Source organism: Lasiodiplodia theobromae (genome assembly GCF_012971845.1).
Source record: "Lasiodiplodia theobromae strain AM2As chromosome Unknown scaffold_12, whole genome shotgun sequence".
Taxonomy (NCBI): Eukaryota; Fungi; Ascomycota; class Dothideomycetes; order Botryosphaeriales; family Botryosphaeriaceae; genus Lasiodiplodia; species Lasiodiplodia theobromae.
The window spans coordinates 314,119-339,155 of record NW_023336322.1 but is presented as its reverse complement, the minus strand read 5'-3'; the positions used below and the strand labels follow the sequence as shown (position 1 = coordinate 339,155).

The window sequence follows — 25,037 nt, the reverse complement described above, 5'->3', positions numbered from 1 at the left end:
ATTCAGCGTGAGGGAAGAGTTGATGTCCGAATTGGTCGTTGAGAAGGGACGAAGCGGATTAGGGTCAATTTACGTTGAGGTAACTACCAAACTTCACCCCGATCGTAGTTGAAATCCACCCTTCGTAGCCTGACTCAACAAGGAGATCCCCTCTAGAGCCTTTCCATTACGATGGCTGAGATCTATTCGCACCTTGAGCTCAAGAAGGACTAGAATACGCCGAGTTTGGCGACTGATCTTGACTTGATTGTCTCGTCGGATCGATCTGCTACAGAGAAACACAGAGTCATGGGGTTAAGAAGTGTTGGCCAAGATTAATGACCTCCAAGGTAGCAATGGTGTGAAGGTGTTGTTCGATTGCAGACCCGCCAGAGGATGCGGCTGAAAGCCTGGATGTTGCGAAGTCTTACATCATGACCGATGACGAAATCTGGAGAGCGAGCAAAACCCATTGATTTACTGATAGTGGGATCGAATAAAGGAGGGAAGCCGTCTGATCTACAGGGGGGTTCGCAGGTGACCCTGACGAGGTGACTGTGGCGCATCAATTGATCATTTGCATAAAGAGAGTTCGCAGATGTCTTGAGGTTTGTCGATGCAGTTTGTGTTGCGCCAGGCTGAGTAAGGCTCTGTCTTGAGCCAACAGTACAAAGTGTTGGTGGCGTAGCTGTATTGACACGAACACTCGGCCAGGGCGTTCGGACGGTTGCAGCGTCTTGCGGAGCCCGCGTCTTATTCGCTGCTAGCTATGGAAATAGCGCAACTGAAAAACAATAGCGTGAACGTTATACCAAGGATGGCTTGAGCTTCCTAGGTTCGATTTGCGCTCCCGCCGGCCCGAGCCGAGACCCGTTCCACTACGGGCGATCTTCACACGATATTAAGGTTTGGGGCTATTACCAAATGCACCTCTTTTCAATGCGAAAACCCCAAATGCACCCATCTGGCCCAAATGCACCTCTTTCTACCCTTACTACGTTTGAAGTTGTTTAGATACCTTGTTCGGCGATGGTGAATTACTAGCATAAGCCCCAGCGACGCGGCGCGACGTACCGTTAAACCGTGCAAGCACTAGTTAGGCACCAGTGGCGCAGTAGCTAGAGCGACGAACGGGCAACGCACGGGCGGCCCAGGCGTTACTCCAGCCAAACAAGGTATCTAAACAACTTCAAACGTAGTAAGGGTAGAAAGAGGTGCATTTAGACCAGATGGGTGCATTTGGGGTTTTCGCATTGAAAAGAGGTGCATTTAGTAATATCCCCGGAAGGTTTTTCACCCCGTTTTCCTTACTCTCTAAAAGCTTACGCGTGATAAAGTGGGCTTTGCACAAAACCTTGTATTTTAAGTGGCGAGGTCTTAACTGCCATGATATGACGCATAGAATACTCGACATATCGCGCAGTGATCCCTCCTGGTGTTCGTTCCTGCCTCCGCCACACCCGCCACGTGGCGGTGCCCTCGCCATTTAAGGACCTCCGTGACGTCGTTCCGCCGCCACAATCTTCCGCAATCCTCCTCACCACCGAAACAGTACCTCTGTCGCCCGCGCACAAGGCCTCCCTCTCCCATTCCTCCATCAACCCACGCAAAAACAATGTCACCCGACCCCGTCAAGAACAACCCCGCGCCCCGCAAGCGCCTCCCCGCAACCACCCCACAATGGCACGTCCACCCGACCACCGATCACGCGGGCCGCCGCGCCCACACCGTCTGGCTCAGAAATCCCACCACCACCACCACCTCCTCCTCCTCCTCATCGTCAATGCCGCCGCCGCCGCCGCCGCCGCCGCCGCCGCAGCCCGCCACTTCGCTCCAAATCTACTCCGCCACGCCCATTCCGAATGACGACCCCGCCGCAGCGTGGGAAGCCGTCGTGTCCATCGCGCGCCTCGTCATCGGCGGCGGCAGCGCTGATCTGTTGTCTCAGCTGCGCAACGAGGCAGGCGCCCCGCCGCGCTTCGACGTGTACGACGCGCCGCCGCCGCAGGGCAGTAAGGCGGACGACGTGGATATGCTGGCGTGCGTAAGGCATCAGAAGCGCGAGATTGCTGCGCGGCGCGGGACGCCGAGTAGCATTCCGCGGTTTGGGGCGGCGGCGGGGGAGAGGGCGAGGGGGTTGTTGGTTGTGGTGGTTGTGGCGGGGAAGAAGGAAGGGGGGAGGAGGACGGGGGAGGAGCTGGAGGGGCCGTTGCTGGTGTGGTTTCAGCGGGGTGGGAGGGAGAGAAGTGTGCGCGTGCCGTGGGATTTGGAGGTTGAGATGGGAGGGGAGTTGGCGTTGGAGAGGACGGAGGTGCTTGCGGTGCGGGTGCGGTCGTGGGGGGCGTTGGGGTCCGAGATGGGGAAGGTGTGGGTTCAGAGCGGTGAAGAGAGAGATGGGAAAGATTGGGCGTGGGTGGAGAAGATAAAAGGTGAGGCGGGAGGGGTGAGTAAGGCGGAAGCGGACAATCAGGAAAGCGCGATCGCTGCAGCACCACCTCAAATCCAGTCATATTTCAAGGACGACTCTGCCGGCAATTCTCCTAGCAACTCTCCTGGCGACTCTGCTAGTGAGTCTACTGGCGACTCTGCTGGCGATTTTGCTAGAAACCATGCACTTGTAGTACACAACATGACCACTACAGCATCCCTTTCCAACGCTGAGCTACACTACTTGGTATACGACCTTACAGGATCCACCGCCGACGACAACGCCCTCATCACCTTAGCTCGGTCCTTCATTTCTGACCTCCTCATTCACCTCTCTCCTGATACTACCGTTGTACTGGAATTTCACCGCGCGCCAACCCTCGCCACCAGCATCCAACACTTCCGGGGAGAGCAAGCTGCACGCCCGGACCTCAGCGTCGGCTACCTCCCACACGCCGCCCGAAAACCACGTCATCACCACCGTATCTTTCCATGCAGCCCCCATATCGAGGCGGGTATCGATAGGCATCGTGCTTCGAGCATAGGCGCTGGGAAGCAGTCGCCGGGCTTCAACACGTTTCTTGTCGCCGTGGAGACGAGCAGCTGGGAGAAAGAGGATTCGGTGTTGCTTGTAAGAGCGGATTCAGATCTCAAGGCATCGAGGCAGCTTACTGGCCAGGCGCCAGATGATGAAAACGCCGTCGTGGGGAACGCGGTCGAGCTGTTGGTGGGAAGGCCGCCGGGTATGAACGCCGTTGCCGAGCGGTTGGCTGGTATTTCGTAGATGAGGCATCATATACCCACAGCCTCAGCACCACACAGCACACACAATACATTGCAGGGGAGCACTATTTACTAATTTAAGACTAGTGACGAGACTGACAATTATGGAAGTTTGTCAGCTGTGTCAGACACTGCGACCATTGACTGAAAAAGAGGCTCCACAACGGTGGCCTCCTCGCCTGGTCACACACCAGCAAAGATTATCAGACCTGAAAACTTCTTCAAAAACTGCGCTTCGGTTAATCTCCATTGTTACCCAACCTCGTTGGGCTTACACTGGCCATTTCATGGCGGCGTACCATGCCACCCAGTCCGTTTCAACTTCAGCAATGTAACAACACGGCAGTAGGGCGTGCTGTATATTCATTACGCGTTATCCAACTCAGCCAGAGCTCCGCTGTTTCTCCCCACGAGCATCTCAGCTTACCAGTCTCCCACTCCAGCATAACCTCTTTAATATAAGCTTGCCACGCCCTTCTCTCTTCTGCCATCATCTCGTTCTTAGATATCTTCGACCCTGGTGGTCCATCTCCAACGACAGCAATCGAGGCATTGCTAGTAACATGGCCTTCGCACACGCAGTGCTCACTTCATTGAGAGTCATCGCTTACTCTTACCCTCTTCTCTTACCCTAACCAAAGAATGCCCGGAGGTCTTCCACCCTTCTTGGTGTTTGGAGTTTTAGAGGAAGAAGCCTGCCGTTACATACGGTTGCTACCCGCTGAGCCGCCTTCGGTGATACTCAGGTAGTAGTAGTGAGCATCACAACGCGTGTACCCTGCTCCCCTGGCGCATGACGTGAAGATTTGTTCATCAGGCCCAAGACTAACCATTACAGCTGCTTTTGCTACTTGTAAAGTAAAGGTCCTGTGGGGAACAAGCACCATCAAATCATCGAGTCTCTAAAAAAGCACTTAATCAGGGATAGAGAATAGATTAGATGCTACCGTGTCTCTATTTTACCGGTCATTGTCCAAATCCAGAAGCTCCAGGGATTTGCTCCAAAGCTTAGCCGCCTTTTCTTCATCAAGCACACAGGGTGCATAGCCTGAGCCTGTTATTCCCGTCGCAGGATTCCAAGGGCCTGCGATTTGACAGTCCTCAAGGTATAGGCCTCCCCGGCCTTCAAGGCAAGCCGCAACAGCTCCACAGACTGTGGTGGCTGCTCCCTGCTCGACATTCTTCCACGTGGATAGAAGAGCCTCCGAATTCGCCCAGGCCTGCTTTTGCTCTTCGGGAATGTGGACTTGGAGACCGGTGGCAATTCCGCCAGGGTGAAGGCTCACAGCGTGCAATCCTCTGTGGCCGTAGCGCCGATCGATCTCGTTGGCGGTCCAGATGAGAGCTGTCTTGCTTTGGCCGTAGGCCTTCCAGCCGTCGTACTCGCCGATGAGATTGATGTTGTCGATGTGGACTTCGGAGCCGCGGTGCGCACTAGAAGAGACGATTACGACTCGAGACTGGAACGCGGGAGTAGACGATTCCAGGAGGGTCGGCTTCAGAAGCCAGAAGAGAAGGAAGTGAGCCAGGTGATTGACACCAAACTGCGTCTCGAATCCATCCGTGGTGCGGCCATCAGGAGTAGCCATCACAGCGGCGTTGGAAATCAAGATATTGAGTTTCCGGCCCTTGGACAGAAACTCGCTGGCACAAGCCCGGACACTGGAAAGCGAGTTGAGATCCAAATGGAGAAGATGGACACGGTCTAACTTGGCAAGGCCTCCAAGCGCGTCTTGAGCCTTTTCCAAGGATCGTGCGGTCGCGTAGATGGTAGCTCCCGTTCGCACAAGGGCGCGTACCGTTTCAACGCCGAGACCGGAGGAGCAGCCGGTAATGAGAATAACCTTGTCTGTCAGCTTGCCCCGCAAGCCTTCATCCTCGACGATCTGGAGGGCAGTAGGACGAGCATCGCCAGCTCCCCTGGTGTTTTCATGCGCTGAGGCCCATCGAGAACTCATGTTGCTTCTGTTCCGATTTGTGACACTGGAGGAATGATAAAAGATTGGACTGGAGAGAAACGGGATATTGATTTCGGTGGTAGAAGGCAACTCACAAGTGATTTAATTATACTTTTGGTCTACGAATAAACAGATTTCGACTACTCATAGTGTGGACGACGATGTACCATCTCTTTTATAGGACCGGGCGCATTCCCGCCCGCCTGAGCCCGCGACCGTTAAGCTTTACCTTTCTAATAGGGAACGACTTGGACTTTTAACGCATCCGTACTGAATGTCTCCAACTAACGTTGCCTTCTAAATTTTAGGACTCTTTATTGAATTAATCGGGCCGGCGTGTCTCAATTTACCTGCGAAACTAAGATGCCTGTAACTACACATACCCTAGCAAGGTAACCTAGGGGAAGCTGATCCATTTTGCGTACGTGTGCATAAACTGATCCTTGGAGTGGTGTATTGGCGTTAGCGTTGGCGGCTAGCATGAATCGGTGGGCGGGCGGGTGTCCGCCCGCCCGCCCGCCCGCTGATTCATTTCGGATCACTGAGACCCATGATCTGTACACCAATCGATGCCGCCCAACCGGGCGCTCGCAGTTAAGCCAAGCAAGGTTGCTAACAGTGCCCAGTCCTCAGCAGTGCTCGCTCCGTGCAGAATCGGCCAAATCGTTGCTTAAGTCCGTCTTAGAAGAGTCTTTGTTTTATATAAAAGAGTGGTTCCTGCTTCAAAGATCTCAAAATCTGCATTATCACTAACATCACTTACCAACTACCAGCATGTCCAAAGTCTGGTTTATCACCGGTAGCTCCCGCGGTTTGGGAAGAACACTCGTCGAATACGCCCTGAAGAAAGGCGACTCTGTCGTCGCGACTGCGCGCAACCCAGAAACCTTAAAGCCCCTGGTCGACCAATACGGCTCCAAGAAGATCCTCCCCATCACCTTGAACGTCACCGATTGGGAAGCAGCTAAACGAGCGGTGACGGATGCCGTAGAACACTTTGGGCGAATCGACATTGTCATCAACAATGCTGGATACGCCAACGTTGCATCCGTGGAGGACTTCGACGTCGAGGATTTCCGCCAGCAGATGAACACAAACCTCATGGGAGTCGTGTATGTCAGCAAGGCTGTTCTCCCAACCCTCCGTCAACAGGGATCTGGCCACATCTTCCAAATCTCCTCACTCGGTGGCCGTATCGCCAGCCCCGGTCTGACCGCATACCAATGTGCCAAATGGGCGATCGGAGGCTTTTCTACAGGACTTTCCGCTGAAGTGAGCCCTCTTGGCATAAAGGTCACTGTTCTTGAGCCAGGCGGAATGCGAACTGACTGGGCTGGCCCTTCGATGACGGTTCATCCAGTCAGCGAGCCATACCAGCAAACAGTTGGCGCATTTGCTAGTTTTCTGCAAAGCTCTTCGGGCCAGGAAGTTACCGACCCGGCCAAGGTTGGACCCATTATCGAGGAACTATATCAGTCCGCAGAACCGCCCATCCGCATGCTGGTTGGACCGGACTCGGTGCAATACTGGGCCCAGGCTGCCGAAGCTCAGGCAAAATCAGACGAGACATGGAAGGAGCTTAGCCTGTCGTCCTCTTAAGGTCGGATTCATGTATTTAGTTTTGAGCTTATTCGCAAAGGTTACGCAATCAGGGGTACCTCTCCCATCTCCGTTGCGTCCCTTCTCAGACAGACCCACCACATTCATTCGTATGCCAGTTTATCAAATTTGAAACTTGAATTTTCCCTTCCTTGATGACCTTTGCATTATTACAGGCAGCCTTCCTTCCACCTTTGTTCAGGGTGCCCAGCCTGGTTGAACTGCTGAACTGGTGGGACGCACATGATGCGGGCGCTTGTGGCCTCTTTCTGAGTCGGTTCCCCTCGTGTGTCCACTTTTCAGCTTCCTGCCTTTTGTTGCTGCCTCGGGAGGATAATCCGCCTAGTCCTTCGGCGACGGCCTGGTGGCTTCTTTTCCCGTCGGGGATTCCCTGGTCTGTGCGTCCTTCTGGGACTGCCGTGTCCGTGACTTCCCGTGCAGGATTTGGCTGCTGCCTGTTGGTGAACCAGTGAGGCTACTTGACGCCTTCGCCGTCTCTTCCGGTGCGGGATTCCAGCCCTTGGGTTTGTAACAGTGGTGGGTGCACTGAGCTGGGCTACGTAGGTGGGGCACCCGCTTATCAGATAGGTTAGGTAGTGCGGGCGGACTTGCGCCCGCCCGCTATGACGTTTCTGCGATGGCGATTATCCCACTAGCACAGCCTGGTATCCAATCATATTACGCTGTTTCTCAGATCGACTAGCCGGAGCCGAAGGGCGCATGTCCGCCCGCAATGCTTTATGGACTGCTGCATCCGTCCCTTGGGCCATTTCAACACGTGTCCCTTCTCACCATCCTCGTTACGTGCGCCTGCATCCAATTCGTAAACGACGCTGTCGATTCGGACATTAGGACTCATGCCTAGTGGATCCTTTGCAGGGCTTGCCTCGCTGGCCTGCTCCTCGTGCCGTAAGCAAAGGCGCAGGTGTACGAGAGAGTTGCCGGCGTGTCTACTTTGCCGTCGGCTTGGCAAAGCGTGCGAATACAGCGAGAGCCTAACGCCTCGATCAGTCCAAGACGAGCTTACCTACCTCCGAAACCAGGTGGCCGAACTAGAGCACCGCCTTGCCGAGGTGCAATCCAGCCCCAACTCTAGCACCACGTTGACTGTGGCGAGCTGGACGCACGACCCTCTCTCTTCCTCTTCGGCCGAGTCGGCTCCTCAATTGCATCATGATTTCCCCGCTGCCTTCTTCCTGGATTCGGAAGCTTTTCAGCGTAGCGGCCAGACCATCATTCCGCCACACGTCGAAGTGCCACATGCCCTTACAGATATGCTGGAGGAAGAAAAGGATGTGGCCGCAGTTCTAGCGGCTCACTTTAGCAGCTTTCATGCCTATTTCCCAATAGGTGGGTCCTATAAGCCCTCAAATGAACTGGCCAGGCAACAGTTAACAGCAAATTTACCAGTTTCCAAAATCAGAACTCAACAATGGCTCACAAACTGCGGAGAATCTCTTTCCTTGGACACGAAGCTGCTCACTAAATGCATGCAGCTATTTCAGCAACCTACGCATTCCTGTCCTGTTCCTGCTACCAGACTATACGCATCCTGCAAGGCCCTATATGCTTATGTGGAAGGACAGAATGTTTATTCTGTCCGCCTCTTACAGGCCCTGGTGCTTATAGCAGTATACGAAGTTGCTCATGCCGTGTATCCTGCTGCATACATCACAGTTGGACACTGCGCAAGAGTGGGAATCAGCATGGGCTTGCACGACCAGCAGTCCTGCACACAAATGCTGCCACGACCAGGTATGTTTTTCGGTAATTATAAGCGGATCTTGGTTCTGAGAATTACTTTCACAGCAACTTCGGTCGAGTTAGAGGAGAGACGTCGCGTGTGGTGGGCTGTCGTAATCCTCGAAATGTACGTGAACCTGGGGAGCAGAGCACATCCGCTTGCGTGCCCTATCCAGGGGGATGATTTGCTTCCACAGGATGATGAGTGCTGGGACCGGGGAGTAAGCCATTCGAGGACTGAATCTGCTGCCCAACTCTGGCTGAGTAAAACGTCTAGGAAATGGCCGTCGTGCGACCTATCGCTCTCTCAGCCAGCGCTACCATCCGCACTTCTCCTTTTGCTAGAATATGTCAGGTGGTACATGTTCTCTCTCGCGTGCTCCATCATGTCGACGATAAAAACATCAACCTAACCTTCCGTTACGGCGAGGCTGTTCAACTTCGGAGGACCGCCGAATCTCTTTCAGATGCGCTTGCGCATGAGCTTAACGAAGTCGTACAGCAGCGAAGCACCACACCGTATTCAAAGATGTTGCTTCTAACAGCGCTAGGTCTAAGCTACAGTGCTCAACTAAGCCTTCACGAAAGATATGTTTGCGCGGAGTCAATGACCAACGAGGAGATCAGCAGTCCAGAACAACTCGAGCTGCATAGCACGGCCATGGCGCGGGTTCCTCAGGTCTCAGACGCCATTTTGCACCTGGCGACGTGGATTAAAGAAGGTGCAGTGCAACAAGGGGTAATGAACGTTAGTCCTTTTCTAGTGGACTGTTTGTATCAGTCAGCAGCGACCTTTTCATGGCTTGCTATCGAGACAAGAGCAAGTGAGCATTTCGGGAAGCTTGCCCAGTTGAGGGAAGTTCTTCAGATTATCGGCGCGAGATGGAATTCTGCCAGTAAGACCTCTCATTGTCAATCTGTAAGCTTTACGAGTTTGCCCTATTCTAACCAACTGTAGACGAATACCTCAAAATCATAGACTCCATGTCTGCATGAGGGGAGCGATTGCGAAAGTAAATAATAATATGAACTCGCAATCGAATAATGATATCTTTACCTGGTCTTACTACCGTCATGAATAAATGATTGTTTAGTGGGAGTGTCTGTGTTTGCGCTTTCGGTGGACATGAAAGAGCAGGCAATGCCGTACACATCACGCGGGATTTCGAGACTGATGGGCGCTTTCGAGCTACCATTTCGTTTCAATGCGGTCGAGCTATTAGTAGTAAGGCCGCCGGGCATGAACGCCGTTACCGAGCGGTTGGCTGGTATTTTATAGACGTAGGTGATTGCGAGAAGTAGTATAGTGACGCTAGTAGTTTAAGTTACAGTATTTAATCCAACCACCATTTCCGTACCTTGAAACGTCACGAAACTTCTTTAAGATGGTATGTCACGGCTTCTGCCGGCGCTCCGCCTTGTCCTCTACGTCACACAGAGGTAATACTGTTGAGCGCCAAGGAATCCCGACCCACATGGTATTGCCACGTTGCTCGTATTATCTTCGGCGTCTCCGAAAGAATCTTAGAATCAGAATAGCCTGCTGATGATTGGCTTCAGCATTTGTATTCGAATTTTTTTTTCGACGGTGAAAAATGATTTGTTGCATGCACAGCCACCCCCCAGCCACCCCAAGCCAACACAGCCGGCGTACTTATAGTAGCCGAAAAGTTATACCTCATAGAAGCTACTCAAACGCCTGTCTACCTCCAGTCGTGTGATCCATTACAGCATCAGACACCAATTCAACGCTCATTTGGGCTTCTTTTTTGAGTAGGAACTACCCTTACAACACCGATTATTAACGAAGCAACAATGGCCGTCTGCCAGCTATGCCAGAAACTGCGGCCACCGACCGCAAACGAACCTTTACCCGCGTGTTTTATCGCCTATCCTAGTGTCGAACACCACAAAAGTTTGTCAGAGCTGCAGACATCTTCGATGACTTGCAGTCTATGTCGTCTCATACTAAGCCGAATCGACCTTTCCCTTGCAGATCGTTTGCCACCCTGGGTAAAGGATTATTTGTCAAACGCATCTATCGTTGTGCTTCATGATCGCTCTCAAAAACTCGATCAAGCCACCATCATATCTCCTCGTCTTTGTTTCACCGGTCCTGACGAATGGAAGCTCCGACCCCCATCACCGCTTAGATATTCGGGGTATCTCTTGGACAGCGCGGGCGAAGGATACAATATCTACTCCACTGATTGGAAGTATTATCTCTTATCCAGCCTTGCTGCTGTGGATGATCGTAATGGTTAGTGATCCATCTACGTACCAGTATGAATATTCACATTCGTCGCAAAAAGTTGACTTAGATGATCAGAACGATACATTGCGAGAGCTTTATGGGACGTCGACAAATCTCAGCAGCTTCATGAGAGACTCAGGTTTGCCTATATTGAGCTACAGAACTGCATCTCCAATCATGAAATCTGTCGCGGTTTCTCCTCATCATTGCCAGAAGATCCTCCACCACTCCCTACCCGTGTCATCGACGTATGGTATCCATCCAAGAACGACAATGCTCAAGCTCAATTGATACGGTCGAATGGGTTGAAGGCTCATTACACTGCACTCAGTTATTGCTGGGGGGGCGGAAAGACAGATGAGTCGACAATTCAGGAACTGGAGCAGGGCGTTGAGCCTTCCAAGCTGGCCAAGACGTACGAAGATGCAATTTACGTTACCAGGGCATTGGGGATGAGATATCTTTGGATTGACGCTCTCTGCATTATGCAGAATGACCCTGCTGAGGTGGAATCCGAGATGGCAGCAATGGCCAAGATATACCACAACGCCCAAGTATCGATTTCCGCCAGCGCGTCAACGAGCCTACATGGAGGGTGTGTTTACCCGTTAGAGCCCCCGCTCTGTGTTGAATTCTCTGTCGACTACAAGGTACCCTCCAAAAAACAAAAGGCGTACATTCGATCCGCGCCTCGGTATAGACAAAATGTCCTACGATCGCCCCTGACCACAAGAGGCTGGACTTTACAGGAGGACTTGATTCCTTTGAGGACCCTCTACTGTGCAGGTGATCAGATGTACTGGCAATGCCGACAGAGGACCGTCACCGAAGATGGAGTTATCGACAACGACATGTTTTCTTACTATGAGACGCATTACGATGATGAGAAGTATAGCCACCACCGGTCGTATATCGATAGTCTGAAGGGAATGACCCACCGCCTCCGTGGGCACCAAGGCTGGCGTGACAAAGTCAAAAAGAGGGATGAGTTCGATTTAGAGCTATGGCTCCAGGTTATCAATGACTTTACGGCCCGGAACCTAAAGTATCCTGAAGATAGGCTCCGCGCAATAGCGGGTCTTATCAGTGACAAGGGAGATGATGAGGAGGATAACCTTGCCGGCCTTTGGCGCGAGGACTTGAGATTCGGCCTTTGGTGGAGAGCCCATCCCTCCAGACGCGACTTAAACCTACCTTCCCTTGGAATACCTTCATGGTCTTGGATCTCTTTCAATGGCAGAATCAAATATGAAGACAACGGACGAACAACGGCAAGCCGGCGCCGAATATGGGGATTCTTTGATGTGGTTGATATAACCATGCAGTGGTCAGGGAAACCACTGAGCTCCACACTGAGGCAGGCGACCTTAGAGCTCAATTCATCCCTCCAACCGCTTTCGGTTGACGTGAGAGAACCAGGCCACGCCGTCAAGATCACTCAGAGTTCTGAAGTGGATACGGGATTTCGAGCTAGAATTTCGTCCTGCACTGGAACCTCTGTACGGTTCTTCGACCGCTTTGACCATTTCTCCAGCGGCAGGACTCATAGGCCACGCAATGCTGCTGAATTGGATCGAATGTTGGATAAGGACACCAATGTCATATACGCCATGCACCTATCCTCTTACTGTGGTGACAAACTGAATGAGGCGCACAGTCCATGGCGGCCTCAAGACGTCACATTCCTTTTGGTGGAGGCTACGGGGAGGATGAAGGATGAATATCGTCGGATTGGGTTGGGTAGGGTGAGCCCAAAGCTGGGGTTATTCGAAGGTGTATCGAAGAGAAAAATAACTCTGGTCTAGCGAAGATATAATATGCATCATGTTTGACTCCGGCAGCAAACCACCTTACCTCTTCTCCAACACAACCCTCACCGGCTCCCCAACCCCCTCATCCACCGCCCTATACCGCACCCTACACCTCCCCGCCCACTCATCCACAACAGTATTCGACCCCGTCGCCACCCTCGCCACCTCCTCCACCTCCCCCCTCAACCCGACAACCCCATCCACCAACAACCTCACCGGATCCACCCTCCTGAAACCTCTCCCCGACACACTCCTCCACGCAAACAGCGCCATCGCCGCCGTCACCCCTGCCGCCCCCAGCATACTAATCAACCCGACCAACAGTATCGAAGGCACGTACGTGATGCGGTAATGCTGCTCCGTCTCCGTGCCCGACAGGGGGTAGAAGTACTCGGCCGCGTTGCGCGTCGCGTTGCCGCTCGAGGCAGCGACTTCGTACGTCAGCCGCTGCACCTCGCCGCTCGCGTACAGGAAGTTGAGCGCGTAGTCGCCGAAGGTGTTGTCGTAGTACGTGCTGCCGCGCGAGCACAGGGCCGGGCCGATGCCTGGGTTGTTGGCGGATGGCGCGCGGTAGTTGAGGTTGGTCTGCCACTGTGCGAGCAGCGACGGGATGCGGGTTTTCGTCGTTTCGTCGAAGGTGGGGTTCGTGATGGTCCAAGACGACGACGAGGATGAGGAGCTGGAGGTGGTGGAAGAGGTGTTCCCGGCGCGGACGTAGTTCAGTGTCCCGGTCTCGCGGTAGAGGGAGCAGCTCAAACCGCTGGTCGACATGGTGCTCTGCGTGCCGGTGAAGCTCCACTGCGACATGTTGAAGGCGGCGTAGTGGACGGCGCCGTAGGGGCTGGGCGCCGTGTCGTTGGTTAGGTTGAAGCGGTTCAGCCGGCCGAGGTAGGCTTCTTCGCTGCCGAGGGTGAAGCCGACGAAGGAGTAGTCGTCGCCGTCGCCGGTGGAGATGTCCGAGGGCGTGCCCGGGTAGTTCGCCTGGCGGGGGCCGAGGGCGGTGGTGCTGCTGCCGGTTTCGTTCCAGAGGATGGAGATCTGCGTCACGCTGTGGTATTGGCCGTAGGGCTGCAGGATGCTGATTTGCTCGGCACGGCGCGGGGTGCAGTTGACGGAGAGGCGGTAGGCGGGGACGTTGTCGAGGGAGAGGACGGAGAGGGGAAGGGCGTCGAGGGATGCGGCGGTGGCGTTGGCGCCGATGTATGTGCCATCGGTTAGCTTCGATGAAGCGTTCGCGAAGGCTATCTCGGTGAAGAGCGCGGTGATCTCCTTTGCAATGTCGGCTTGCTGCGTGGCCGTGAAATCGTACAAGTCCAATCCGGGTATGTTGCCTACAAGGAGCCGATTGTTCATGTAGGTGCTTTCAACTGCAGCGTCTCTCTGCATTCGCAGACTCCATGAGTCGGTGAAGGACGTCGTTGTAGTGTAGGCCTCGTATGCGATTATGTTTGCCAGCGCTGTCCTCGTAAGAGCCGATAGTAAAGCTACTATGCTCAGGAGAAAGAGGCGCCACGTCTTCCCCTGTAGGAGGTCGCGGGTGGTGAGGAAATCGAAGCTTCCTGCGCATAATCCGCTGGCTGTAACAAGTGACCGTAGCGGAATAGACTTTTTCTGCTGTTCGTTGACTGCTGATACTCGCGCGCTGCTAAACCATAAGACGTTGACGCTTGCCATTACGAGCGGTGCTAATATCGCTCCGCACACAACGTCCACCGCCTTCGCTTGGCTTTGACTCAACCGACCCCCAATAGCCTCTCCTGCGAAAGTGTCGAAAGTGCTTTTGTCGGTACGCGTTGCGAGCCATACGATGAGAGCGGCGAGGGGGACGATGGCAGTGAGAAGGACGGCGCCAAGAGACCATGATTGCGCTGTTGTTGTGGAGTCTCCGATGCCCTGGCTTTTGGAATTTGTTGATCCGGATTCCAGTATCACAGGGTTCGATTTGCCTTGCAACAGGCCAGACGACGGGGAAATGCCGCCTTCCACCGTGGGCTGTCCCTCTGCAGAATTCCGTCCCATATTGCCAACGTTGCCGGTGTCGAAGGTGTCGGTGGTGAAATGCCGCAGATGTTGAAAGGGTCCGGAATAGAGTCCTGCAAATTTCGCGGGTGAGTGCATGTATTAATAGCAGGCAGCACTTTCGATGACATGGATCGCCTCAGCCACTGGGGGCTGAAAGGCTAACGGTAAGCCCGGCCTAACCGGATTAGCACAACCTGCCATCGTGGACAGAATTCTGGCCAACCATATCATTTGCACCTGCTGATTTTACAACCGGGGCTTTTGCGCAGTGGGTCGGTTGAGCACTTCGTCGAGGATCGCGCTTAGCTTGAGGCTTAGCTACCGCGAAATGCATTGACAAGCTTCATGTGCGTCTTTTACAGAAGGCAATTAGAGCCGAGGGACAGCGGGAATATGGACAAGCCTTTGAAACATGGCGTAAACATAATTCTCTTTTTTCTTTTTGAGAATACCACATGTGGGCAGTGGAATCCAGCACCAAGACGAAGACGCACATGCAGCTGTTCATGTTATTAATGCCACATTTGCATTCGGAGAATAGCCTCAATTACCTAGGATTTGAACAAAAGATAAGCACACGCTAGCATTAAGCTGCGATACCGCTCCATATATTTTTTGGGGGGCTGAGCCGGGGGTTGCATCCTGCTGGATGTGTGGATCCCTCTATTCGGGAAACGCTCTCTCCAGTCAGCATAGACACCGCTGTGTTGTCGTACCACTTTTTCCCACCGGACCATTGTAGATGCAGAATGAGCATCCCTACGAGATTTGCATACACAGTCCATTTTGCTATCACAGTCTATAACTATTTTCGATTTTTTATTTGGCCGTACGTTCCTTTTTTGGGGGTCCAAACGCTGTCAGCGCCTCCGCCTCCGAAGTATGGCATGACTCGGACGGAACGTGGCCCCCAAAATTGCTTGACGCAGGAACATCATGCAGGGGCAAGGCAGGAGGAAAGGGAGGTGTTTTGAGACCGAGGCTATCAATTTGGGAATAGAAAGGGACTATGTAAGCAATGAAGGCAGTTTCAAGAATATTGGGGCGGGTCTATTTTACCATGGCTTCCCAGCAATATTGCTTTGCCTCATAGTAGCCCGATTTCTCCTGTGGAAAGCACAAGCTGCCATGTGGCCGATTCTTCTTTGGCAACAAAATGAGAGAAACAGAAAGTCCAATTTCTTAGTGAGTTCATTGCTGGAAATGTTTCCATTTGCTGGAAACGTTTCCAACCGTGTCAATCTGGCCAATCACAACCTCCGCACGCCGCACTAGCCCGACGACCCTTTGACGATCTGACCTCAAGTCCGCGCCAATGAAAACTAGCTCAGGAAATGCATTACACGTAGCGCCTCCCTCGTTTCAACCGTTTAGAATCCTCGCCGACTACAGTGAAAGCAATCTGTCCGACATTCGACTCTGGCTTCACATCTGCGATTATAACCCACAAATCCTGGAGCCTTCTTGCACGATCGAGTCCATCCGTATAAGACGGTTGATGAAGGCCAGAGTCCAGCACTACGAACGCATTATCGCGGGTGTTGGTAGATGCGTAGCCTAGGATGTCTGGCGCAAGTATGAGATTTTTGAGGATGAGAGACGCTAATCCGGCCGCAAGCAAGACTGCCGAAGTGACGAACAAAAGCACACCGTAAGTCCAATGGAACTCGTAGACTTCTCCATCGTATCGTGAGATGTTGACCTGGCTCGTATTGAAGGAAATGGTGACACTCTTCAGAGTTGGATCATCCTCACTAGTCGTCGTGTATCTCTCCACTGGTGCATTGTCGTAGTAATCGTTGCCGAGGGAGAGATTACCGGTGAGATACTGCGTACTGTAGGTTGTCTGCCAGAAGGTGTTATAGAGTATCTGCAGGCGGCTGCTCAGGACCCGGTTGTCCACAGAAGAAACATTTACGAAACTGATGAAATTGGTGAAATCGGTGTTTGCATCAACAAGCCATTGCTCGGTCATGGTGCTTGAAACCAGACTACCCATTGCCCCGTGAGATTTCACACCAATGGTGGCATATGGCAACTGGTCTTGCATATTGATCAGCGTGACAGATCCTTGGCCAGCAAGCCCGTATGGCGTCTCGCCGACGACTGGCGTGGTTGATCTTCTCATCGCAGTGACATGACAGGCGCCATCTTCACAGCTGATAGACGAGTCAACATCTCGAGTGCTCAGCGAGCAGTTCGCGACACTGACTGACGTGTTTTGTTGCACGAAGTTGACCATTGAAACTAGCCCGAAGTATTGGACTGCAGCTGAAGAGAAGTTTGCGGAAGGAGCACTTGGGAATAGCTTGAAGCTGGATTTACTATCCCAAGTAGAGTTGGCAGATTTACTCATAGTACCAGTATCCTGATTGTAATCCGTGTAGTTTGCCACGTAGGAGACGTTGAAACAATCGATGGCGAAGTAGCGAGAAGTGACATCAAAGGTGGAGTTTCCGGTCGGAGGGATACCGGCGACAGGGATTCCCAGCAGACTGGTGTAAGAGATATCACTGGACGAGTCGATGCTGATCCAACCGTCAGTCGAAGTTGAATCCTCAGTATTGAGAGTGTCAAAGACTGGAATTTTGACGTTCCCAAACAGGTCAGTTGGGGAATCAGGCTGGGTTCCCGATGTTTGTAAAGCAGTCATATAGAGCGGAGCGAATAGCGGCCAGCCCTCTGAAGCCATGGTTCCGCCACCCATGAATGTGAACGCTGCAGCCTCTCGGGGCAGGTAGCGAACGGTGGAGGTGGATGACATTGGCCGCGGAGATTTTGAGATGAGGCGTAAGGAAGATTGGCCTCCGACAGGAGATAGTGCCCAGACGAAGATGATACACACTCCGAATATAGTCGTTCGACGTGTCACGACTTGCCTTTCAATTGCCGCGAATAATGACTGGCATCCGACGAGTCGTTCCAGTTCCTACGATAGTCTCAGGAATGAGAAAGCTGATGGGATTCCTCAACACTTACACCCAATTGAACTCCTCGCTCAGCGCGATATAATGCGAGGCTTTTGAAGAATTTGCCCATGAGGGCAGCGAATACGATTGGGAAGATTGTGGGCAGGACAAGCAGAATTTGCCCGATCGTCTCACCTGATGGTGACGTTGGCTTTTTTGCTAAGGTTCCTGCAATGATATCGACCACTGTACAATGTTAGAAAGGAGGTATTCTGTTAATCATTCGCGTGAAAGCTAGGTGCTTACCAATGAAGAATAAAGGAACCAATGACAACACAAAATCTCCAAGGAAGATCACCCAGTCGACGAATGAATGTTTACCCAAGGTTTTGTTTGGCTGAGTCTTCTCCTGGCTAGCTCCAGTATCCGCCTGACCCCCTTCGCTGTTCAAGAGGCTCATTTCCGATACTTCTGGCGCCGTTATGTCACCAATTTGTCGAGAGTGGCTTCGAGAAGACATAGCTCCGGAGAGGTGGAAATCGAGCAAGCTGTAGATTGTCTGGTTCCGATGGGGAACGAAAAGTATAATTCTCGGTATTAAGTACAAAAGCCTTGCAGTTGTCCTGGCCTTCGAAAGGTGGCGGTGCTGTGGGAAGCTAATGTATGGCCGCCAATACTACGGCGCTGAATGAAATATTGGTCGAGGCTTGCATTGCACTCAGTACCCAGCCAATGACCATAGACGGATAAGATAGTACTTCCTTGCATGCATGCATGCGGGATCAACGCCAGCCGCATACTCCATGAATTGACATAGCAGCTTTCCAGTGACGGCAAATCTAAAAAAAAAAAAAAAGCGGATGGTTGTGGCTGGAGTCACCGGGCCAGTCGTTTAGCCGATATGGGACTAGATTATGTGAGACACCATCCACTTCCTAGGCTTAGATCTAGCATAGGCTCTTGGCGTCTGACATGCCCGGGAGCCTCATAATGGCGAAGGAAGGAAAGCATGAGCCGCGGCAAATGCACATCATGCGCTGTGAGAAACGTACATTTGGTGCCACCAATAATAATTGCCAATCAACTATTAGAAACGATTAGCGGCTCCCCACAGATTTACCGACATTGTGCATCTGCGGAACACAAAAGATCTGGGCGGAAATCCAGACAACAAACTCACTCCTCGAATGCACCGTAGTGCGAACAACAGCAATGAACGAGAGGTACTACCATTATTGAATCCGACCCAGCCGCGGACGTCGTACAATGGTTGCTACCAGCATGGAGGCTGAATGCGGACTTTGCGGGCGCCACGTTTCAGCCGCGGCTGGAACCGAATCCTATCTCTACAGCCTAGTCTACTTTGTGTAACGTTGAGATCCTAAACAGGTAAGGTGCACGGCTATCGTCTTATGGCGCCATGGCCTATCATTCAAGCATGCGAGCCTAACATGTGCCACGTATCATCGCCTTCCTCGCATGCTGCTATGTCAGGTCCCCGCCAGGCCAAGGGCGGTGTGGTCGCAACCACGAACTCCAGGCGGCCTTTTTACCTCGCTCCATCAACAATGAGCAAACTTGGAAATGGCTCGTCGTCTGTCTTTCCGGACGCCGCCAGGACGGATATCTCTCTGGAGCCGGTCACAAAGTTCCCAACGCTTTCTGACCTTTCCATGAGCACCGGCCGAGCAAAGAGCCTCCCAGACCTACGACTCGCATTTCGCGAAGCTAACTCGACGCACAAAGCCTATCATCGCCTTCAGAGATTTTCCCGGCGGCAAACATTCAGCGCGAAAATCGTTGCTGGGCCGGATTACGTTGAAAGTTTGAACATCGGGTTCTCTCAGGAGGGATTGCACAGCTGCTCTCGTTGTCAAAATATCGATTTCGACCTTCGCACTCTAAGCCTTTCGCAAAACGAGGGATGCCTTGACATCACTTATGCGGAGGGAGGAGAAGCAGCGAAAGAAGGCTGTGAATTGTTTCTAAGCCTTTTTGACGCCGCGGATCATCGACTCGGCAAATTTCAGACAGGGCGAGGCCACAGATGGTTCGACAATATACCCCATGAGCTGCTCCACAAGCCAATCGCCTTCTCGATCAATGAAGAAGAGATTAGCGATACTGGTCAAACGAAAACTATGGTGCATTTCAAAGAAATTCGTACCAGAAGGTGTGGTCGCAGCAAATGGTCCTTCTTTCAGCATGATGGTCAGTAATGCATCTCATTTCTAGCAACAGGTTCTAATAAACCTCAATCAATAGCACTGCCACCATTGACAACTACTGGTTCGTTCGACTACGTCCGGTCTTGGTTGCACAGGTGCGACTCCCAACACATATCGTGCTCAAAAACACATCACGAATTTGTCCCGAAACGCCTCATTCGTGTGAACTCGGACAGTCGCCATAGTACCGTTACTTTGGTATCCCCGGATTCTTCTGTGAAGTATGCTGCGCTAAGCTACTGCTGGGGAGGCCCCTTACGATTCAAGACAAATTCGGAAACCCTTTCATCAGCCCTCGCTGGCCTTCCCGTGGAAGTTCTGCCTCAGACTGTACAAGACGCGATCCGTGTTACACGTGAGCTTGGGCTTGAGTACATCTGGGTTGACAGCATCTGCATTGTTCAGGATGATGAAGTAGAGAAGATTGAACAAATTGCTGAGATGGCGAGGATATTTGGGCACTCCTACGTTACCATAGCCGCAACTGGAGCTGCGCGCAGTTCCAACGGATTCCTCTCATCCATTAACCCTTTCAGATTACTCTGTAAACTTTCAATGACGACCAAGCAGGGCCTGAGGCGACCCATAGTCATTGGAAAGGACACCCTTCACTACTTTTCTCTGCAACCCCTTGCACAAAGAGCATGGACATTGCAAGAAACGCTACTATCATCGCGCATTGTCTCATTTGAATACGGTCATGTCCATTGGTATTGCTCAGAAGCTTCAAGCGGAACGTGTGGAATGAGCGTCTTGGGTCCTAGTGGGCGGCCTGCGACTGGAATCGATCCAGGCTTTACGAGGATCCGTCAAGACCTAAGCCCAGAGCTAGCCTTCACACCTCAGGAATGCCGTCAGAATCCTTGGCAGAGATTTGTAACACTGTATTCCGGAAGAGCTCTGACACTCCCGTCAGATAGGCTTCGAGCAGTGTCTGCAGCAGCCGAACTGTGTGGACGGTTTGGGAACTCGGGACGATACTTTGCTGGTCTCTGGGAAAGAGATCTCCCCACTCAGCTGATCTGGAGTCGAAGCAAGTACAGGGGGCGCCAGAAGGTGGGAGGTCGGAACCTTTATGCACCCTCATGGTCCTGGGCCGCATCAGACGGGGCCGTGCGGTGGCCACCTTACTTGGAACGTTGCTCGAAGCCGAAACCCTCTTGCGAAGTCATCTCTGTGGAAGTGGACTTGGTGTCTGCAAATGCGCCTTTTGGAGATGTCAGCGCTGGAATACTCAAGCTTAGCGGGCGGCTAAAGAAAGCGACTTGCGTGTGGGGTGAAGAAAACCGCTTGTTCGACAATGAGGATTCAGAGAAGGAGATCACGGGGTATTATGTTTCTCTGAAGACAGACGGCCACAACGAACAGAGCAAAACTCTTGTCCATTGTTTCGAGATCCTCTCGCTTCAACGACTGACTTACCTGGCAAAAGCTGGTTGCCATCAGGAATACCACACGACAGTCGTTGCGGCTCTCGTCCTCGTACGGATCCCGAAGACTGAAAAGTATAAGCGCATGGGAGTTCTGAGCGGATATACTGGAAAATGCCTCAACAGCTCGGCAATGAAGACGATTCCAAATGAGGCATGGTGGTCAGAGGGTTGGCAGCCGAGAGAAATAATGATTTTGTGATTTTTCAATTTCAGGAGCTTCAACTACATAAAAGTGTCCCGCACGATCCCATCCCGCTATTACAACACAATAGCATCGCTGGGCAGTTTGAAGCCGCCGGGAGCGCGAGCTTGGAATACACGATTCGGATCATACTTTTCCGATACCTCAAGCATTTTCTTTACGTTGTGTTTTCCATAGCTTGACATCACGTCCTGAGACTGGTCAGCGTAGTTTGCGTAGCGGAAGCCAATGTAAGCGCCGACGCTCCTGCTATACTCTTCAATAGCGTCCTTCCATGCTTGCATCTTCCGTCTTGCAAGCGTTTCCCCGTCGACACCGTTTACAGCAAGGGACCCCAGCCATACAATGGCGTTTTCCGTAATAGCATCGACGCCTAGAATGTTGCCGCCCCTCTCGGCGGAGTGCTTGCCCACCACAGCCGGAAACGGTTGGAAAAAGCACTGCGTCTCGAAATCGCCATCAACCACCTCTTGTAGGAGTTCATTGACCAAGGCCTCGTGGAGTTCGACGGCTTTCCTGATAACAGCCTCGTTGTTTCGGAAGGTTAGGGTGAACCAGACATTCCTTATTTTGTCAGCTCTCAGAATTAGGCCTCAGATTCGACGGCACGTACCGGTAGCCCTCCGCCTGGGTCCCAGTTGCCAAGGTCGACATATTGGTTAGACTCAGGGTGGAAGAAGTATTTCCCGGAATAGCCAAAAATCTGTCGAAGGCTGGTGCAGCAACAACGCCTCCCACATCCGTAAGCACAGAATTGACAATGATGGCGCCATCGCTGGGTTTGTATGTCCAGAAGATGACGGCAGAGCCATTCTGGTAATTCTCAATGTTGTCAGTCCAGTCCACAATGGCAAGTATGTGGTCTTCGGTAGCGTCGGCCGCGTACGTCCTCGTGCCACCCCATATTGGCGTCCGCTCGAAGGCCTCCATGTCTATGCGCGTGACGATACCAAAATTGCCTGAGCCGCCTTTCAGCACGGTGTAGAGATCCGCGTTTACGCCCCGGTTGGCCTCAACGATTGTACCGTTGGCGAGCGCAACTTCGAAGCCCTGCACGCTGTCACAGACTAAGCCCCGCTGGTATAGGTAGAATGAGAAGCCGCCGCCCGTCACTAAGCCCCCGACGCCCACGGTGCTAAGACGGCCTCCGAGGACACCGACGTCGAGAGCATCGGTTGTCTGGTACACGCTGAGCCAGCGCGCGGCGGGCTGGATGGAGACGACGCCGCCGGTGGCATTGTAGGTTGTCGTGTTCATCAGTCCTGGATAGTCACGAATCAGTAACCCAGGTGGGGCGCGACCGCTATTTGAAGGGGAGGGGCTTTGACTCGTGCGTACCGAGATCGATGGTTACGCCTTTGTCGATGTTGTTGGCGCCTGCATTCGACGAATGGCCGCCGCTGCGCACAGCAAAGTTACAGGATGTCTCTTGGGTTAAGACCGTGAGCGCTTTGGCCACCTCTGAAGTGTCTGACGGCTGCACAATGCAATATGGATGGAGCTGTGAGGTGAGTGACCAGTACGACTCTATCCGCTGCGAGTAGGCTACATCGTTGGGCATATACACATGTTCGAGGCCAGCACTCCGGAGGATGTTGCACTGAAGCCGATGTCAGCTAACGAATGCTTGGGCGGGAGTCGGTACCCACGCAGCTTGCAATGTCTCGTGGGAGAGAAGCTAATGCGTGAGCGGTACCTGTTGCTGTAAGCAGAGCTAACCCAGCGCCCTTGCTGAGAAGACCGCCTTTGAGCATAGTATGTACAGCTGGTGAGACAGGTAGTGAGGAATTGGAAGAGTATCGAATAGAAAGTTGCAAGCAAACAAGCAAGTTCGTTCCTTCTAAGACTGGACTTCTTATATTCCTCCAGCTTGGATGTCTACAGGCCTGAAAAGCGAAAAGCAACACCCAATGCAGTATTCTCCGCATACAGCCCCGCTCTGATTCGAAACCCATTGGGACGCTTGACATGGATACGTGAGGTTGCATCGCGCTATCTCTGTAGGGAAGGGACCTGCATCTATGCCAAGCATTGGCGAGAGGTATTATCAAAGGGGGAAGGTAATCACCGGCTGGATACGCGCCAGCTCATATCAAAGCTGCAGGAACTTCCGTGTTAGTCGAAAGATCATGTCCGGCGCAGCAGTACTTTTGAGCGGCTACGCTTCGGCCGGGACAGTTGCTTGACTGTGGTGGAGGGTAACCGCGGTTAATCGGTCAGATTTACTAGCATAGGACGGTGACCACAAGTTCTCAAGCTGGGCTCCGAGAATTAACCTCCTTTCGCTTAGTCTCATTCCTTGATTCTAAATCAGGCTTCGTAAGCTTCGCCTCTTCAAGTATACACCTTTCAGGCGCTCAACTGGACCCATGCAGCCCCATGATGGCCGCTGCCAACTACCGCCGATTGATTCATATTAACAGAGAGTGAGATGTGTCCTGCAATAGCAAGGAAGGTACGGCCGCTCCTCTCGTACGCCTTTACAAGCGAAGTGTAGAATTGTTTTTTTTTAACGACGAAAAAGGAGGATTGTTGTACTCGGGGGACGATCTTGAAAAATGTCTAGGGAAATTTTGAACCTTGTGGGTCCCCGAAGTTATGTAGGTTGGAAGTATTTCCCGATGGAGTTAGAAAACCAGCCAATAGGTTGCTGTTTTGGAGCGCAGACGGGGTCTCGGACCGCCTTCCCCTTTGTATGCAGACGAATTCCCGACGCTTACCCGGAGTGTACAACGTAGCTATTCTCGGCTCCACCACCGCTCTTGCGCACGCAGCATATTGGCCACGCCGCTAAAGGTGGGGGAAGCTCCGAATACCTGAGACCGTCAACTACCGCTTAGGGTAATTACCAAAAGCGACCCGTATTTGCCTCAAAATCACCGATTCCGACCCTCCTCGCCCAAAAGCGACCTTTCTACTAAAATACACCATCTTTCAAGCGCTGTAGAACTTTAACGAAACAAGATTTTAGTATTCTCTTTAGCTTAATAGTATTAAGTAAGTATGTAGACAACGATTATGCTAAGAAATAAGTATATTTCATGTAAGGATGTTGACTTGTATAGTAGAGGGGTCGCTTTTGGTAATTACCCTAAGCGGTAATTGACGCTATCGAACTTACAGATTACTGGTCGCCGAGCGAACACAAACGGGAGAGATGTAAATGTATCCTCAGCAAACTATTACGGAGCTAAATCTCTCCTCCAGATTAGGTTCAAAATATCTCCCATAGATCGCATCTTCCGCGAACAGCCCTCGACATTGAGCATCTAATCGGCCGTACGAACAGTGGTAACTTTTTCGTCACTAGCGTAGGCACGTTCTCGCCGAGCTGCGACTGTAGCGATAACGCCGCCGCAGCTGCACAAGCACCATAGCTACCCCAGCGTGACGGCCCCTTTACGAGCTCTCTCATCTCCTTTTCCGCCACTCCAGGCTTTTTCAAAAGGTTTTCCTACTTCGTTGCGTCCCGCACACATTCTCAATCCCCGCACTCCGCATCTCGATCAACCCCTCACAAAGCACCTCCAAGATTCTACCTTGAGGGGTCCTGTAACTCCGTTAACTCCGGACTTAACAATCTCCGCTAATCCCCTTGCCCCCTTTTACTCTCATGGCATACAGGTATATACAAGGTCCGTTACCATTATTTCGGCCACTGCCCGCTTTTCACATCTAACTTCTTGAGC

At 52.4% G+C, this 25,037-nt stretch overlaps 6 protein-coding genes across 6 annotated transcripts; 2 read left to right on the top strand and 4 right to left on the bottom strand.

The window, feature by feature from the left end:
* Window positions 1-1,594: 1,594 nt before the first annotated feature.
* LTHEOB_4564 (uncharacterized protein) lies at window positions 1,595-3,190 on the top strand (the record flags this gene model as incomplete). The annotated part of the gene is made up of 1 exon (XM_035513612.1): window positions 1,595-3,190. The coding sequence occupies one exon, from the start codon at window positions 1,595-1,597 to the stop codon at window positions 3,188-3,190; it is 1,596 nt and encodes a 531-aa protein (XP_035374613.1).
* Window positions 3,191-4,148: 958 nt separating this feature from the next.
* On the bottom strand, window positions 4,149-5,147 carry LTHEOB_4563 (Short-chain dehydrogenase protein; the record flags this gene model as incomplete). Its single annotated transcript, XM_035513611.1, has 1 exon — window positions 4,149-5,147. One exon carries the CDS (start codon window positions 5,145-5,147, stop codon window positions 4,149-4,151), a length of 999 nt encoding a protein of 332 aa, XP_035374612.1.
* A 774-nt stretch (window positions 5,148-5,921) lies between these two features.
* Window positions 5,922-6,746, top strand: LTHEOB_4562 (uncharacterized protein; the record flags this gene model as incomplete). The annotated part of the gene is made up of 1 exon (XM_035513610.1): window positions 5,922-6,746. One exon carries the CDS (start codon window positions 5,922-5,924, stop codon window positions 6,744-6,746), a length of 825 nt encoding a protein of 274 aa, XP_035374611.1.
* A 5,847-nt stretch (window positions 6,747-12,593) lies between these two features.
* LTHEOB_4561 (uncharacterized protein) lies at window positions 12,594-13,940 on the bottom strand (the record flags this gene model as incomplete). The annotated part of the gene is made up of 1 exon (XM_035513609.1): window positions 12,594-13,940. One exon carries the CDS (start codon window positions 13,938-13,940, stop codon window positions 12,594-12,596), a length of 1,347 nt encoding a protein of 448 aa, XP_035374610.1.
* A 1,975-nt stretch (window positions 13,941-15,915) lies between these two features.
* LTHEOB_4560 (uncharacterized protein) lies at window positions 15,916-17,340 on the bottom strand (the record flags this gene model as incomplete). The annotated part of the gene is made up of 1 exon (XM_035513608.1): window positions 15,916-17,340. One exon carries the CDS (start codon window positions 17,338-17,340, stop codon window positions 15,916-15,918), a length of 1,425 nt encoding a protein of 474 aa, XP_035374609.1.
* A 4,064-nt stretch (window positions 17,341-21,404) lies between these two features.
* Window positions 21,405-23,102, bottom strand: LTHEOB_4559 (FAD linked oxidase; the record flags this gene model as incomplete). Its single annotated transcript, XM_035513606.1, has 4 exons — window positions 21,405-21,912; window positions 21,962-22,610; window positions 22,687-22,948; window positions 22,998-23,102. 4 exons carry the CDS (start codon window positions 23,100-23,102, stop codon window positions 21,405-21,407), a joined length of 1,524 nt encoding a protein of 507 aa, XP_035374608.1.
* Window positions 23,103-25,037: the final 1,935 nt, after the last annotated feature.